This window comes from Dipodomys ordii, unplaced genomic scaffold (genome assembly GCF_000151885.1).
Source record: "Dipodomys ordii isolate 6190 unplaced genomic scaffold, Dord_2.0 Scaffold162, whole genome shotgun sequence".
NCBI lineage: Eukaryota > Metazoa > Chordata > Mammalia > Rodentia > Heteromyidae > Dipodomys > Dipodomys ordii.
The window spans coordinates 1,339,216-1,357,747 of NW_012267378.1; the positions used below are offsets into that span (position 1 = coordinate 1,339,216).

At 34.4% G+C, this 18,532-nt stretch overlaps 1 protein-coding gene across 2 annotated transcripts in view; it reads left to right on the forward strand.

Annotated features, from left to right (window-relative positions):
* Positions 1 to 18,532, forward strand: part of Atp11b (ATPase, class VI, type 11B) — a 110,671-nt gene that overhangs the window by 16,923 nt on the left and 75,216 nt on the right. For both annotated transcript variants that reach the window (XM_013033060.1, XM_013033061.1), the window contains exons 2-4: positions 8,346 to 8,462; positions 12,900 to 12,989; positions 15,587 to 15,667. In XM_013033060.1, the coding sequence (XP_012888514.1) occupies positions 8,346 to 8,462; positions 12,900 to 12,989; positions 15,587 to 15,667 (288 nt within the window). The remainder of the gene's footprint in view (positions 1 to 8,345; positions 8,463 to 12,899; positions 12,990 to 15,586; positions 15,668 to 18,532) is intronic.

Genomic DNA, 18,532 nt, shown 5'->3' on the forward strand with positions numbered 1-18,532 from the left:
TCAAAAGACTCCGCAGAGAGCTTCCCTATAACCCAGCAATCCCACTTTTTGGGCATTTGCCCAAATGTTCACAAACAAGACCACACTAAAGCTACCAGCATGACTATGTTTATTGCAGCGTTATTTACCATAGCTAAGATATGGAACCAACCCAATGCCCCTCAGTAGATGAATGGATCAAGAAAATGTGGTATATCTACACAATGGAATTCTATGCCTCCATCAGAAAGAATGACATTGCCCCATTTGTTAGGAAATGGAAAGACTTGAAAAAAATTATGTTAAGTGAAGTAAGCCAGGCTCAAAGAAACATAGGTCCCATGGTTTCCCTTATTTGCAATAAGTAGTATATGTCTGAGTCAAGCAGAAAAGGTAAGATAAGTTGATGTTAGGGAAATGAACCTTAAGATATGTATTCAAATGTTTTTTTTTTCTTTCATGCAATTGTTTCTAACTTACTTATAAGATGATTTCTTTGTTGCTTTGTATGTCCCTCCCCCACGGTATAACCCCTGCTTTCACCATATTTGATATTGGTATAATTTGTGGGGGGGGAGGGAAAAAACAAATCGTTTAAATAGGAATACAGGTGGACCCATTGCAAAAATGAGGTGTACAAGTCCTTATGTCAAAAAATGAACTTTACACCTTTGGTGGGGGTGGGGAGGGGATGATTGTGTGAGGGGAGTGAGGGAGGATGGAAGGGATCAGAAGGGGAAACAAAGGAGGCTACAATGCTTGATAAGAAATGTACTCATTAACTTGCCCATGTAATTGTGACCCCTCTGTACAGTATTTTCACAATAAAAAACATTAAAAAAGTAAAAAAAAGTTGCAAATTATTTTTTAAAAATTAAACTATACAGTTTAACAGATAACATTTTACATGGCCTGATATTTCAGAATAGGAAATGTTTTTGTTAGAATTTAGTACAATACCTATGATAATACCAGATACATCTTTCTCACTAAATATTCATGTTCTTGATATTCTAATATTTATTTAATTTTTTAAATTTGTGCCTGGGGCTTGAACTCAGGATCTCATTGTCCTTGAGCTGTGTACTCAAGGGTAGCATTCTACCCCTTGTGGAGCCACAGCTCCACTTCTGGCTTTTCCACTTCTTTTCCTTTTTATTAGATCCAAGACGGGGACTTGAATTCAATGCCTGCCTCTTTTGCTGCATGGCTACTCCTCAAGTAACTGATCCACACCTCACCCACACTAACAGTTTTTTTGGTAGTTATTTGGATATAAGATTCTCACAGACTTTTCTACTTCCGCTGGCTTTAACCATGACCATGAGATCTTGCTTCCTGAGTGGCTAGAATTACAAGAATCAGCCACCAGTGCCTAAGATTTTTTTTTTTAGTCCTTTTTTAATGAATGTAATTGAGTAGTAATATAATTAATTCAGATCTTCATAACATTAAAGTTGGAAATTGTTTTGTTTGTAAATCTTCTGGACTACAGAGGAAATATAAATCTTGTTTATTTTAATTCTTTATTGTGTTTTTTAAAATCAGTGATTTCAGAAGGTTGTACAGTAGACCTGATTTAGTGTCCAGAGACCAGAAAGTAGTTCTCTAAACTTGTCTTTTTATGTTGGATTTAAATGTTGTGAAGGAATTAGCTTCTAAATTAAGTATGTAGGACATGCTCAGATTTTGTGGAGCTAACTTTTTATGCAAAGTCCAAGGGAATGTATGTGTTCACCTGATAATGTTCCTGCATGTACTTTCAGAACTAAAAAAAAGAAAAAGAAGGAAGGAAAGAAAGAAAGGTAGTCTTGGTAGTTTATAGTGAGGGAGTCAAAGTAAAAATATTAAGCGTTCACATGAACGTTAGCTGTGTTTATGGCCCATTAGACCATGGATTTGCTATTGATGTTTCATGAAGATTGAATAAAGCTTTTAATGGTCTGTGGTAAAGTGGAAAATATTAGTTTAACATGTGTTTGCTTGAGTTTATAGGTTGTTGTTGCTTGTTTTTTTTTTTTTTTTGGCAATACTCTGGTTTGAATTCAGGGCCTTTCCACTTGAGCCATTCCTTCAGCACTATATAAGTAAGTTTGTGTATATCCCTGTATTTTAGCTTTTTTTAGAATAGTGTTAGAGTAACAAAAACATAGTAAAGATAGTACAGGTAGTTCAGTGCACTCCTCTCCCACTCAGTTTTTTTCTAGTTATTAACATCTTAAATTACTGTGCTATGCTTGTTATACCAGTATTGATACATTATTATTAAACTCTACATGCCTTATTTAGATTTTTTTGTTTTTTTCCTAATATCTTTTTTTCCCCTCAAGATAATCTGGGATATAGATGCATACAGTTAAATTTAGTAAGTGATGGTGAGGCACAGTGCTAGCACTCAGAAGGCTGAGGCAGGAAGATATATCATAAGTTTGAGGCCAACACAAAACAGGCCTGTGACCAAAAAAAAGTACTTATAGACTCTTCAGAACTGTCAGTTTCTCAGAGTTTTGAAAGCTATTTTTTAAATCATTGTTTTTCATACTTTTGTTTTTAATGTATTTGCTTAGAGAAATAAAAGTTGGTAACCTTATGGCAGTTTTCCAATTTAAAAGAATATTTTATTGGTCTGTGAAACCTGAAACTACTTTCACTATTAAAATCAGGCTGATTGCAGGGCACTGGTGGCTCACACCTGTAATCCTAGCTACTCAAGAGGCTAAGATCTGAAGACCAGAGCCGGGCGCTGGTGGCTCACACCTGTAATCCTAGCTATTCAGGAGGCTGAGATCTGAGGATCGCGGTTCAAAGCCAGCCCGGGCAAGAGAGACCAGCCCGGGCAAGAGAGACCGTGAGACTCCTATCTCCAATAAACCACCAGAAAACCGGAAGTGGTGCTGTAGCTCAAGTGGTAGAGTGCTCGCCTTGAGCTGAGGAGCTGAGGGACAGCGCCCAGGCCCAGAGATCAAGCCCCACGATCGCCAAAAAAAAAAAAAAAAGATCTGAAGACCACTGTTCAAATTCAGCTTGGGTAGAAGAGTCCTTGAGACTCTTATCTCCAGTTAAACTCAGATAATCGGAAGTGGTGCTGTGGCTGAAAGCAGTAGAATGTTACGTTGAGTTTAAGAGCCCAGGGGCAGTGCATAGGGTCTTGAGTTCAAGCCCCAAGAGTGACCCCCCCCCCAAAAAAAGAAACAAATCAGACTAATATGGTTAACAATGGGAAATTCTCTACGTTTTGTAACTGTCTTATGTTTGTTGTGCAAGAATTACATTAGTTGTAAGAGATTGTGAAATTTATTTAGTTAATTTTTTACTTATTTATAAACTGAGTCTGAAGCTAGAGCCCTTAGCTACATATACCCTCAGATCAAGAATGTGAGTTTCAGAGTTTAATTAGACAGGAACTATTGATCTGATTGTAGTAGTTTGAACCTTCATAGAGATATTAGCACACCCACAAAATCATAGGACAGTAAGTTTGTCAACCTACATACATACTATATCAACTATTCACAAAGTTATTTCATAGATTTATTGCCAAGATAGAAAATGTTAGAGTAAACACTTTCAATGTTTTTCATTTTAATTTTTCAATTTATTTATTTTTTGGTCTGTTGTGGGGCTTGAACTCTGGGCTTGGGCGCTATCCCTCAGCTCTTCAGCTCAAGGTGAGCGCTCTACTACTTGAGCCACAGAGCCACTTCCGGTTTTCTAGTGGTTTATTGGAGATAAGAGTCTCACAGACTCTTTGGTTGGCTTTGAACCGTGATCCTCAGATCTCAGCCTTCTGAGTAGCTAGGATTACAGGCATGAGCCACCGGTGCCTGGCTTTTAAAAATCCCTTTCTGATGAGAAAAGGTTTTCCAGTTAATACTTTACACTTCATTGATTCTATGTTTTCTTTTCCTTGATCCTTCAATAATTTTATTCTTTTCCAACATTTAATCATTTTCCCTTACTACCAGATCTATGATTACACATCTAAAAATATAATTAGCTTAAGCTAAAAATTATTGACTTCGTCCAGCTTTTCAAGTTCCTCACCTTCCTCACTTTCCCCACCTTCCTCTCTACCTCCATTCACCCCTATTGTAGGCTAACTTTATTTATTTTTCATCAACGCTGGAATTTGAACTCAGAGCTTCAGTAGGCAGGTGTCTATCACTTGAAACACTCCTCCAACCCCTTTAACAACTTAAAACAGCGCTGTTAAAAGCAACTACCAATTTTCTAATTCTTTAACTCAGTACATTTTCTCCCCTCCAGTTCTCATCTTTTTTTTGTATCTCATCTTTTTCGAATTTCTTCCTGGGTTCCTACCGTCCAAATTCTTCTGTTCCGGTGATGTTTCTTTTATTTCTTTTCTTCCCCATGTAACTTTAATGATGGTCCTGAGAATTCCATCTCTTACACTTACCTTACATTCTTAGTAGGCAATCTCATATATATCCTTGTAACACTCACTGTAAACTTACTGAGTGCCAGTCTCAAGTCTAATGCTCTTTCCTAAATTCTAAACAAGCATATGCAGCTGCTTCTTAGATTATTAAATATTTCATTACTTTTTAATTTCATTTATTTTTGCTGGTATCAGTGTTTGAACTCAATGGCTTGCTTGCTCAGCCGAATCTCTACCACTTGAGCTACATTTCCAGCCCAGCTTTTTGCTAGTTGTTTTGGAGGTAGAGTCTCTAGAATTTTTGTGCTAGGGTTAGCTTTAAACCATGATCTTCAGATTTTCAGCATCCTGAGTAGCTACAATTACAGGCTTGAGCCACCAACAACCTGACATAAAAACTCTGCAATAGCATTAATCTATCTCAGTTCCTTTTTCCAAGACAAGATACATCAGAGTAGAGAGAAATTGGCATGTATCAAGGGATTAAGAATGTGAATCATTATCTAGGATGACAACAGAAAAATGAATTATTTGCCAAAGGATTCAGAACCCTGGCATATATCCTTGATTTGGTGATCAGAGCATTCTGATTGTGTTTATTCTCCACTACCATGGAAATACTAATATTATGTGTTAGAAATAATATGAAACAATACTTGAGCTTCATATTAATAATATATACAATTCATTTTGGTAATAGATATATGTTTTAACTCCTGCTAAAGAAGCTAAAACTCTGTAGGCAGTTTTATATAGAAAGTAGGGGATAAGAAACTGACTACAAAGCAAGAATTAGGTTTTAAACTGCTTTTATGGCTTGAAAACCTGGTTAATTGTATGCACATTTATCAGAAAAATGTATATATGCAAATTTTCTTATAACTTTAGAGATACACAAAATTGGAACCCATTCATAAATTCTGCAAGTCAGTTTATTTCTTTTGTTATTTTTATTTTTATTTAGATATTTACGCCTAATTTTAATTTGTTGAAGAGATACTAAAGAACTGAAGTTAAAGGTTTGATTTCTATAAGGGATAGTTATACTATAATCATATATATCAACTTGTTAACTGTTTTGATTGTGAGAAGTACACAGAAACATACGAACAGGTATACCCATACATGGCATTGATTATGACATTATTGGATGAATTAATCACAACTGAAATAAGTCTCAGAATGCATAAATGGATATATCTTTGGGAATAAGTAGATCATCTTTGGGAATAAGAAAAAAAGCTTATTTTTTGGAACTGTGACTTTAAATTGTGTTATCTTGGAATATGGATTTTCAATCTAAAAGTTTTTAAACTCAGTTTTATTGAACATTGACTTTTGGAGGAAAGATTTCAATATATTACCATGAAATAATTGTACAGATCTCAGGAGTTCCAAAATTGTAGCTTATGATCAGTGTTTTGTGTCATCTAGTGATTTACGGTGAGGAATGATGTTCTTTGCTGTTTTGTTATTTTTGCTGTTTGTTATTTTTAGCACTTTGTTAGTTTTTCTAAACATTAGATGTATATAATAATAAATTCCAGTCTTGGTAGGAATTTAGCAAAAAAAGAAAAAAGAAAGAAAGAAATCTCTATCTAATCCTTAATCTTACCTTGTCATCTTTTTCTGAGTTTTTAAAAATTATCTTTTTTTTCTGGTCCTGGGACTTGAACTAAAGACCTTGGTGCTGTCCCTGTATATTTTCGTTCAGGACTAGCACTCTACTACTTGAGCCATAGTCCACTTGCAGTTTTTTGTTGGTTAATTGGAGATAGGAGTCTGATAGACTTTACTGCCCAGGTTGGCTTCGAACCACTATCCCTGGATCTTAGCCTCCTTGAGTAGATAGGATTACAGATGTGAGCCACCAGTGCCTGGCTGGTTGTTTTTTGTTGTTGTTTTGTTTTGTTTTGTTTAATTTAAGTAATTATACAAAGGGGTTTCAGTTCAACATACCTATTTATAAGTACAATGCATCTTGATTAATGTCTTGATATCTTTCTAAAAATTTATATATTCTTTCAGATTCACAAATTTACTATTGTCCTTTGATTTATTTCTGTATAATATATTCTTGTATAGTTTATCAATTGTAGTTAGCTCCGGCAGGTTTTCATCTGAATCTGTTGAGTTGAGCTGAGTGGAGAATGTTACTGAAAACATTAAGAGAATAGGAACAAGTATAGCAGGCATATGGTAACATGGTTTTGAAGTGGATAAACATGCTTTGAGTGGTTACTGTTTTAGTTACCTGTTTATAGATAAACTTTCTGTGAAGTCCCTCCCCCCTTTATATTTAAGCCCCTTTCTAGGACTTAAACTCAGGACCTTACATACTTGCTTTTTCACTCAGTGCTAGCATCATACCACGTTAGCCACATCCAGTTCCAGCTTTTTTTTTTCTTCTTCTTCTTCTGGTGAACCAGAAATAAGAATCTCCCTGATTTTTCTGCCAAGTCTGAGACTGCTTTAAACTATGATCCTCTGATCTCAACCTCTGAGTAGTTCAGATTATAGACCCAGCTCTATGGACCTCTTTGAGAAATGAAGTTATAGCATTCAAACTATTTGTTCATTTACTTACTTGTTCACTTATTTAAACAATGATGAAATGCTTAAATTTTATGAGGAAAATATGCCTACCACCATATTTTTCCTTGAAAGAGACTGATTTTGAAATCAGACTGATGCAATACATGCATCTATAAAATGTGGTTATCAGTAGCCCAAAGTGTTGGAACAGTAAGGTTGAAAATAACAATTTGAAATAGTATGAGCAACTAAAATTGAACATCATGTATTCTATGGAACATATAAATTCACTTATGGTACACTTAATTTGTATAGTTTTATATTTACTTTTTCTGCTATCATGAAATAAAAACTTAAAACCAAGAATAGCAGTGGAACACGCTACAGAATATTTAGAATTCTGAGAAACTAAAACAAAGTTCCTTCTAGAAATAAGGGAATTCCTAGAGCTGTGTAAGTCTGTGCTTATTGGAAATGTTATAGGAGTGCAAAACATTAAAAGATAGCCAGATGGTGTTCTTGTGAATTACTAAATTGACTTTTTTAGAAATATCTAAAAGATCATTGTACTTTATGAGTACTAAATTAAATATTGAATAAGTTGGTAAATATCATCTCTAAAAAGTGGAAATCAAAATTTCAGATTATTTGCCTGCTAGAACCAAATAAAATTTTACATTTGGGAGGGTTCCCAAAGTCCTTAAAGTAGTCTTGAAGATGTACTTACAACCCTCAAAGAAAAGACAATACTACAGAAATAATGTACTAGTAGTCTTATCTCAGACCTTTTCCAGGAGAGATCATTACCACTGTACCTTTGAAAAAGTCTTCTGAATTTGAGGGAGAATATGTATTCCTCAAGGAATATTGTAACATTCCTGACAGTATTTTAGGAAGTCAGTTGTACTGTAGCTGACATAAATAAATGATTATGTGGCATGAATTGGACAGTATTGTGTGACACATTATAAATCTCCAAGGGATAAATGCTCTTTGAAACTAAGTTGATCTGAGTGTCATCAGTTGTAGTAATCGTCTGCTGGCTATACAGATTCCATGTGACCCAATAAATCCATTTTAAGAGAAGGCAAGAAGTGAAAAGAAAGAAGGAATGCAGTGTAGAAACAAGCTTTGTCCCGAAAAGCTTTTATATATCCTACATGATTTTTTTCCTTGTAGCACATCTGACAGTATGAATTGTTTTTTTATTACTGAAGGTATTACCTAACTCATTTGTATCTGAAGTAAATGTACCTATTTACCAGTCAAACAAAAAGATGATTTCACTTCTAACAATTACATTAACTTTATCTGCAGCTTAAGGCCAGAAATAATACATATAATCTGATCAATTAAATAAAACCAAGAGTAAAGTATCATGACAACTAAACTTGTTCACCATTGTTATTTTATTCTTTTCATTTGGTCTTAGGGTTTTGACCCACCACATCAAAGTGACACAAGAACTATTTATATAGCCAACAGGTTTCCTCAGAATGGCCTTTACACACCTCAGAAATTTATAGATAATCGGATCATTTCATCCAAGGTAAGATTAATACTTGTATCATTAAAATTGTAGATATTTATCCTTTTTTTTTTAAAAAGTAATTTATCATGTTTGAACATGTCTTTTTGTATGTATGTGTGTGTGTGCTGGTACTGGGGTTTGAACTCAGGTCCTTGTACTCTAGCCTGGCTTTTTTGCTCAAGTCTGGTGCTCTATCATTTGAGCCACAGCTCCACTATGGCTTTTTGCTAGTTAACCAGAGATAAGATTCTCAGTTTGTCTACCTGGGCTGGCGTCAAACCAAAATCCTCAGATCTCAGTCTCCTGAGTTGCTAGGATTATTGGTGTGAGCCCCCAGTAACTAGCTTTGAGTATGTCTTTATGTTTTTACAAAGTTAAGAAACTGGTAATTGATATATTTATCTTAACCAAAAGATGAAGTCTGAAATAAAAGGAGTTGCTAGTTGGTACCAGATTGTCATCAGGCCAAAAAATTATCTTCAGTTTGCAGCTAAACTAAGGAAATAATGTTTTTACATTACTGTTTATCAAGTGCTATATTACTTTCTTCTCATGTTACATATTTTAATCCTTTCAACAACCCAGTGAAGTAGCTATTGATAAGCCTCTTTTACAAAATGTTATATTCATATTATGTTAGTTCCTTCCATGTAACTTCTTGGAAATTGAATGATTTTCTAAAGATTTGCACCTAATTAAGTGCCTAGATTGAAGTTTGAACTCAGTTCTATATGACTTTAAAGCCTATATGATCTCTTTTTAAAAATATTTTATGGTCCCAAAGTACTGCTTTACTCATTTGTTCTTTGTTTCACTTTTCTCAAACATTTTTAAGATGTCTTTATTTTGAGGCTGAATATTTGCTTTTTTTTGGTCTGGTCATGGGGCCTGAACTCTGGGCCTGGGCGCTGTCCCTCAGCTCTTCGGCTCAAGGCTAGCGCTCTACCACTTGAGCCACAGCGCCACTTCCAGCTTTCTTTTTTCTTATGTGGTGCTGAGGAATCAAACCCAGGGCCTCAGGCATGCAAGGCAAGTGCTCTACCAGTGAGCCACCTTCCCAGCCCGAGACTGAATATTTGGGAGTAAGGCTGTCTAATAGACTTTTCTGTCATGATAGAAATGCTTTTCACACTGTTATGATTATCATTTCCCACATAGGGTTTTTGAGACTTGAAATGTGGTTAGTACAATTGAGGAACTGAACTTGCAGTTGATTGTAATTTAAATTTTAAAGAGCTGTGACTAGTGGCTTCCTATTGGACAATACAGGTGCAGAAGATGTGAGTTGAGGAGGCTGAGGATAAAGTTTTCCTTGGATCAGAGCATTGATAGGGCATTGTAAGAAGTATCTTTATGGGGCTGGGAAGGTGGCTCAGTGGTAAAGCGCTTGCCTTGCATGCCTGAGGCCCTGGGTTCGATTCCTCAGCACCACATAAGCAGAAAAAGCCGGAAGTGGCACTATGGCTCAAGTGGTAGAGTGCTAACCTTGAGCTGAAGAGCCAAGGGACAGCACCCAGGCCCAGAGTTCAGGCCCCCACAACCGGCAAAAAAAAAAGAAAAAAGAAGTATCTTTATATCACTCCTTTCTTTCCTTTCAGAGAGATACTAACATTTTTCTCTAATCCTGATTTGATCCTTCCTAAGGATATTGCTTTAATTTAGAAATTTATTTGTCCTGCCCCTTCCTTTTTTACCACGACTTCATTTACATATACAATATAGCTATTAATTGCCTTATTTTGGATAATGGTTCTAAAGCTACCTCTTTAGGTTCCCATTTTTACAGGTTTTTAAAATAGTTTTTAAGTGTAATTTTTATAATTCCTATCTGCTGAGGTCATAGGCCTAACATTCTACCAGTGTTAAGACCTTAAGAAAAAAAAATTGATGCTAAAATCAAATATAAACTCTTGGGGTATTGTAGTAATTAATGTATTTTAAGAATTATTACATAATAGTTAATAGAACTTTAAAGCTTAATAAATTATTTTTCTTGGAATGATTTCCTTATTAAGATTATAATAATGGGGGCTGGGAAGGTGGCTCAGTGGTAGAGCGCTTGCCTTGCATGCTCGAGGCCCTGGGTTCGATTCCTCAGCACCACATAAGCAAAAAAAGCCGGAAGTGGCGCTGTGGCTCAAGTGGTAGAGCGCTAGCCTTGAGCTGAAGAGCTGAGGGACAGTGCCCAGGCCCAGAGTTCAGGCCCCACGACCGGACCCAAAAGAAAAAAAAAGATTATAATAATGGAATTCTTTCTCTCTGTTGTATGGGAAGTGCAGAATTTAAACTTGTTCAGTATGTTTATATTCAGAAAACATGAAAATAACATTTCTACTATGCAACTACTTTGCATATGAAACTTTATTTGTTCTAAATTTTTCTTGTGTTACTGAGCTTGAAAAATAAAATACCCCAAACCTGTTACGTACTACTATTTTATTTAATTGTTCTCCTTAAGATTCTAGAAGATAAAATATATGATTACTGTTATGATTTATATAGTTTATTATAACTTTAGGGCATCTCCAACTTAATTCCTATAAAATTTTATCCACTGGATAAAGTGGCTGGGGGAGTATACATGGAGATATTCTGATCTGTGTAGTAACAGCTATTTTTTACTACAGTTAAGATTGCTGGAGATAACCCAACCCAGACCTACATCTCACATACATCTTATGCAGTGATTTCTTTTTTTACCAGAAAGTTTGTGTCCTCTCTTGACCCCTAAACATAATTCCTGGTCCCAGAGGGAGCCACTGGTGCTGCCACTACCAAGGGAAAAATATATTTCATGTACCCTAGACTAGAACTGGAAATGTAATATAACCTAAGAAAGAAAGATTGTCAGGTATTATCACCTTTACACGCCTCTGTGTACATGCTTTAATGCCTTTTGGGGAAACTGAACTGTTTATAAAATATGGGTAGGATGCTTCAGGGCTCAAACAACTAATGCAGACATAAACCTTGACATACAAAAATTTAGAAATTAGAACCATCTCACATTGAACCTGAGAAATTTAAGTAAATTGCTTTTAAAAAATAATCTTAAGTTAATCAATAACCACTAAAGCTTCCTGGCCTAACAACAGGATATTTGAGAAGAAAAAAACACAACAATACTTGTAACCATTTTTATTCATTCATTGGTTCAGTAAACTTTGTGACCTCCAGCTATGTGCCAGTAGTTCTACAAGAATAGAGAAACAAATAAAATGATGTCCCTGGCTTCAGGGATTCTACCTTCTACTAGAAGAAAGACAGTGAAAAGTGAAAGTTCAGTAAGCTTTCCATTTCATATATATTGTTATATTTTAAGTGATAATTCAAATAAAATGGCTAGTTTGATCTGCACCATAATATAGCATTATAGGATAATGAGCTGATTAATAATAATTAAATAACACACATGTAGCAAATAGTACAAGTCAGACTCTGTCCTAAGTGCCCCATAAATACTTTAGATTATTTAATCTTTTAAAGAACCATATATGAGGGACTGGGAAGGTGGCTCAGTGGTAGAGAGCTTGCCTTGAATGCATGAGGCCCTAGGTTCGATTCCTCAGCACCACATAAGCAAAAAGAAAAAAGCCGGAAGTGGCGCTGTGGCTCAAGTGGTAGAACGCTAGCCTTGAGCTGAAGAGCTGAGGGACAGTGCCCAGGCCCACAGTTCAGGCCCCACGACCGGACCCCCAAAAAATGTAAATATCCATTAAAGAACCATATATGATATGCTTATTGTCTTCACTTTCTAGAAGATCCAAGTGGGGCACAGAGAGATTAAATGCAAGGCTATTTACTGAGTGTAAATTAAGATTGGGGTCACATTGGTTTAATCTCCCATGTCTTGCTCTTCATCTTCTTCTCTTACCTTTAAAAATTGACATTGTAATAATTTCATGTTCTTATTCTTTTTTTTAATTATTGAGGTTATTACTTAAGACATTCTTATTTCTTAACCATCTAGGTAATCTTTCTATATTCTATAGTAAAAAATAATTCAATTATTATACTATTTTCTGTTCCTAACACTGAGCCAAGGAAAATATAAAATAATAGTGTCATTTCTATCAACTCTTAACCATCTCTACCATTAAGTGTAGAATATATATATATATAAAATATAATATATATATTATATATATATATAAAGTAAATTATTTAAACAGTATTTTAGATCTCTCTTCTAAAAATATCAGCAAGTTAGTAGCAAAACTGATAATTTCCAGTTTATCTCATTTTTTAAGTATACTAAAAGTTCCATTAAGCAGTAAAATAAAGAAAAGAATGTAATAAAAGTTTTGAACTCTAGAAAGTAGAAAAATAGTTTCTGTAATATTAATAGATACAAATTTGAAGGCTTAGAAAATCTGGTTTTACTTCTATAGTTATATACACTATATTGTTTAAAATGTCTATTTATTGATTTTTCATTCCTTTTTTTTTTTTTAGTATACTGTGTGGAATTTTGTTCCAAAAAATTTATTTGAGCAATTCAGAAGAGTGGCAAACTTTTATTTTCTTATAATATTTTTGGTTCAGGTAAGCTTTATCATTCAATGGATTGTTTGTAAACATAATTTTAAAAAATACATCTTAGAATATGAAAAAAATTATCTTGTTTTCTTAATTGTTTGACTATGGGACCTTTTTTCTGTAAAGCTTCCCCATTGAATTCAGTGAATAAATTATGTAAGTCATGTGTAGAATTCTAAACAATATCTTATGAATTATAACTTAGAATATTAGTTGTATTTTATATCATTACTGTTGACCATCTGTCAACTTTCTGTCAGATGCCTGCCTCAGAGTAGAAAGATCTTAGCTGTTAATATGTACTGTGTGTTTTGGCACTTATCTGTGCATGGAATTATCTTTGTAGGAAGTAATTTTTTGACTTTTAATTAAAATTTCATTTTAGTCAATATATGGTGGTACATGCCTGTAGTTCCAAGTATTCAGAAGGCTGAGGAAGGAGAATCTTTTTTTTTCCCCTAGGAGTTTGAGGTCAGTCTGGCAACATAACAAGATCCGTATCCCAAAGAAATACATTTTATTTATTTATTTATTTTTTCCCAATCATGGGGCTTGAACTCAGGGCCTGGTCACTGTCCCTGAGCTTCTTTTGCTCAAGGCTAGCACTCTACCACCTGAGCCACATTGCCACTTCTGGCATTTTCTGTATATGTGGTACCAGGCTTCATGCAGGCTAGGCAAGCACTCTTATCACTAAGCCACATCCTAGCCCATGAATTTTATTTTTATTTAGAAAGTTAGATAAATTTTCTTTTGTATATATGTTTGCTCATTTGTTTCAATTTTGTGATACAGTCTTGCTCTTTAGCCCAGGCTCTGCCTCAACCTCCCAAGTGCTGTGATATAGATATGTGCCACCATGCCAAGCCAGTTGTTGTAGTTTTAAGCATCCTTTTGAGTACATTCTTTGCCCAGGAGACCTTTCCTTCATTACAATCTGTTCATTATAGGCTTATTTAACTGTGTGTGGGGAGTGGATTTACTGTGAGTTTACCCCAGAGTTTTGTACATGCTAGGAAAGCACTCTACCACTTGAGCTTGTACCCTCTGGCCTTTTGTTTTCATTTTATTTTTGAGACATAGTCTGGACACTACCTTTGTTTGGGCTGGCCTTGAGATCATGACCCTTCTGAGTAGCTAGGATCAGAGGTGTGTTCCATTATGTCCAGCTGTTCAAATAGCATCTGAATTTTCATACTGTGCTTTGTATATCAAAATAGCAGGAGAAAAACTCATGAAATTCCAGTGTAAGTAAAGGTATAAATATAGTGGTTACCAGTGTCCTTTAAGGAGGTAATTCTTTCCTAATGAAACTTTAGAAATTTCTTTCTGTATGGCTTAGAATTTTTGTGTATAAACTCTGAACAATTTCTCTCAGTAGAACTTAGGATTTCAAAAGCAAAATTAATATTAGTCAAGTAATTATTTTAAAGCTTTGGAGCATTTACTTTTTTAAAACATCACTTTTCTTTGTGAACAGAGAAGGAAGTTCTAATTTTATATCAATAGAAAATCTGCTTGGTTTTCTTGAAAAAAATGAGAAATACTAACCATATCTACATAACACATGTATTTTTGAAACTAATAGCTAAGATGAGGAATCAGCATGTCTTTAGAATAGAAGAAATTTAATTAGCCTATCCAGAGCAAAGGAACATTAATAAGTTATAAGATCTGTGTTCTAGATAACTATATATAATTACTGCATATACTTCCCTAGCAGTTTATCAAAACTTCAGTTATGACTTACATCATAATTGCAGCCTAATTTTTCTGGGTGTAACTAAATCACTCTTAGGGGGAAAAACAGTCTTAAAGTTATTCTGAATCCTAGGATAAAAATTGCTATAGAATTTTCAGCATTTTTCAGGATGGGAAAGGAAATGTGATATAAGATATCAATAGTTGTAGCTCTACTGCTAAGCATTATTGAAAAAGAACTTGAATGCCCTGTATGTTAAGAAAGCAGACTGGCCAGGCATGATTGTACACACATGATCTTAGACTAGGAGGCAGAGTCAGGAGGGTTGAGAGTTCAAGACCTAGTCAAGTACCAGTGGCTCACATCTGTAATCCTAACTAAGTAATCTGAGACCTGGAGGATTTCTGTGCAAAGCCATTTTGGGCAAACAGTCTGTGAGACTCCATCTCTAATTAGCCAGCAATATGTGTAACTGGGGGTATGACTCAAGTGATAGAGTGCCAGCCATGAGCAAGAAAACTGAGTGAGAGTGTGAGGCCCTGAGTTCTAGCAACGTGGGAGAGGGGGACGGAAATGCAATGTACTTATGAACTGATTTGTTGAATTAAAACTCCTTTCTACAACTAAAGATGATTTTTTTAATAGTTAAAAAAAAACCTTTATGGCCAGCCTGTACTACATGGTAAATCCCTGTCTCAAAATCCAGACCAAACCAAGAGTATCTTGAGTCCTCTAGTCCTTGAGTCCTAATATATTTGGGTATAAGCATACAGTATGCATCATTGTAAGGTTTTAAGATTGTGAACTAACTATACCCACTGCTTAATAGCCTGAGGCTTTGAGTATTAATAGTCTACTATATGCAATATAAAAATGCTGTGCTGTTTTTTTTCAAATCTAGCTTATGATTGATACACCTACCAGTCCAATTACCAGTGGACTTCCATTATTCTTTGTGATTACAGTAACCGCCATAAAGCAGGTATGAAATGCTTCTTCTTATTGTTGTTTTCCAAATCCATTCGTAAGTTGCTAAGTGTTTCTACTGCAAACACTTACTATTATAGATGTAATTTTCACAAGAAGGCAGCAAATGTATTGGATACATGACAAAGTTAAACTGAGTTAGCCACTCTATTATATTTTAGGTACCTTGTGACCATGAATGGTTACCACCATTAAAAGATGCTCCTTTGAAATAAGAAGCATCTAAAAACAAGGTTATATGTACAAATGACTTTACATATGAAACATTCATTATAATCATCTTGTAAAGTTTGGTGATGCTTAAAAGAAGTATAAAACTCAAAGAGGCTATGTTTGTAAGAATGGAGCATTTACTTCTAGCATGACTATATAAAAATAAAAATTGTAAAGTGCTTTTGTACTTTTTACAACTTGTCTCAGTAAAGTAAGTTTTTATGTGAAGTTGCATTCTAATGAAAATAGTTTCAACCAAGTTAAAATTTAGTTATAGAGAAATAAGATTATTGGATAAACATATTAAGAAATGTGGAAATAAAATTGATACTTTACAATTCTGAGATGAAGTATATTATTTTATTATGTTTACTTTCATCTTTATTAAGAGATAAAGGATGAGAGAAGCCTGTAGTTAATAATAACATTATGTATGTACTGGGTCAGAATATTTTGTCACAGTTTTCAGTAAGTTTGATTTTTCTTTCTTTACTCTTCTGTTTGAGACTAGAGTTTGTGTAAATCAATAAGCATCTCTATCACCCCATACAGTCAGCATATATTCTTAGTTTTTTAGATGTCATTTATTTCATCAGAGTCCCATATTAACCCCTCAGACTTCATTGTATATATTTTTCTCTTAAGTGTCTTAAAAAAAGTCTCCCAAGACTTTTCATCTAGTCTAGTAGTTCAAAGTACCATCCACATATTGATGGTTCTCAATTTATATCTATCTTGAAATTATTCTTTGTATTCCAAATATACAACATTTCCACCTGTATATCTCACAAGAATTGCAAACAGAATTCTGGGTGGGTTTCTCTCTAAAACAACTTATTTTTCACTGCTCCCCTCTATGTGAACAGTACCTCTGTCTCACCACAAATACTAGCATCCTTTTCCTTTGATTGTTTTTATCCCCATCTTCAAGATCCAACAAATTAGTTCAACTCTCCATTATCCTTCATCTCCACTAGGGGTAATAGTCTCCTTCTGTTCCTGCTCTCCTGTTATTTCTTAAAATCAGATCAAACTGCCCTTCAGTGTAAAGCTGATTAATGGTGTCTTATCAGACTCTAACAAAAACAGAAATCTCTTCAGTGATCTACAGGGACAGAAATAACTGTCTGGTTCCTTCGTTTCCTCCATTTGTCTTTTACTAACTCTCCTTTAGCCACATTTCCCTCCTCATCCTCAGGCACAGTAAGCATGCTGTTGTCCCAAGCTACACTCTCTTCCTGAAAAGTTCATTTTTCTTTGATACTTAAACTCTGGCATTTCCTGGCCACTGTACTACTTTCTCATTTCCTTTTTGAATCACTTTTCTTTAGATCACTAGTCATGATCTAGTGTTGTCTATATTAGTTTGTTACTTTGATGTACATGTTTGGTGCTGCAAAGGGAGAGACTTTTGTATTCTCTTTTTTCAGTGTATTTCAAGTGACTAGAATATAGCCATGTACATGTAGAGGTCTAAATATTTGCTGAATAAATGAATGATACTTTTTATTGGATCCTTATAAAGATCTTGAGGGTGGGGATAAAAGCAATCAAAGGAAAAGGATGCCAATATTTGTGGTAAGGCAGTGGTACTGTTCATATAGAGGGGAACAGTGAAAATAAGTCATTTTAGGGAGAAAGTCACCCAGAATTCTGTTTGCAATTCTTGTGAGATATACAAGTGGAAATGTTGTATAGTTATATGTGCATCTTTGGAGTACAAAGAATCATTTCAAGATAGATATAAATTGAAAACCATCAATATGTGGCAATATGTTGCAATATTTCCTGCTCTTATTCTAAATGTACATTTGACCAAATATAGACTGCATTTAATTTGAAACTGATACATTAACTGAGTTGAGAAAGTTTATAATGAACACATACTTGTAAATAATAAGATTTTAATATAATTAAAGTAAATAACCTGTCTTCTAAAATAGACTGAAATGCATAAAAATCTGAAGGTAAGAATTAGAAAATTGTATTGCAAACCTGTGTAGTGTAATTACTACAGTTGACAGTGACGGCAAAATAGGAAATAAAAATGGTTATATAATTTCAGAGTGAAAATTTAATCTGTAAGGATATTCTTCCTTCTTAAAACTAAATTTTCAGTCAAAGTCTTCTTATTACAATAACTTTTCAGGTTTTAGTTATTTAATAACCACACAGAAGAGACTTTCATGTATTGTTCAGATTTATATGTCTATCACTGTAAGTCAATAGCACAGACTTTGGAGAAACTGTAAAAGCGAGTGTTGCCAGTTCCAACTTTCCCTTCTCTCCTTTTAGTCTATCATTGACCATTTCAAAATATTTTACATATACTTTATACACTTAGCTGGAAGGTATTTTTATGCAGTATTTTAGTAGTGTTGGGCAATTAATATGTGAAATTGGAATATTTACTTCATGAAAAAATTTTAATTTTAGATCATTTGTGATTTTAGTATTTCAGATTAGGGATGCTCTAACTAATTATGTTCTATTGTTTAAAATAAAGTAAGTCAGCCTCAGTTTTAAAATTATTTTCTCTGTGTTTATGTCTGTAATGCTGTGTGATCTTATGCTGTGTAATTAAAAACCATTTGTATGTAGAAATAAAAAATGTCATGATTGATTGAGAAAAATAGGGAAAAATGAT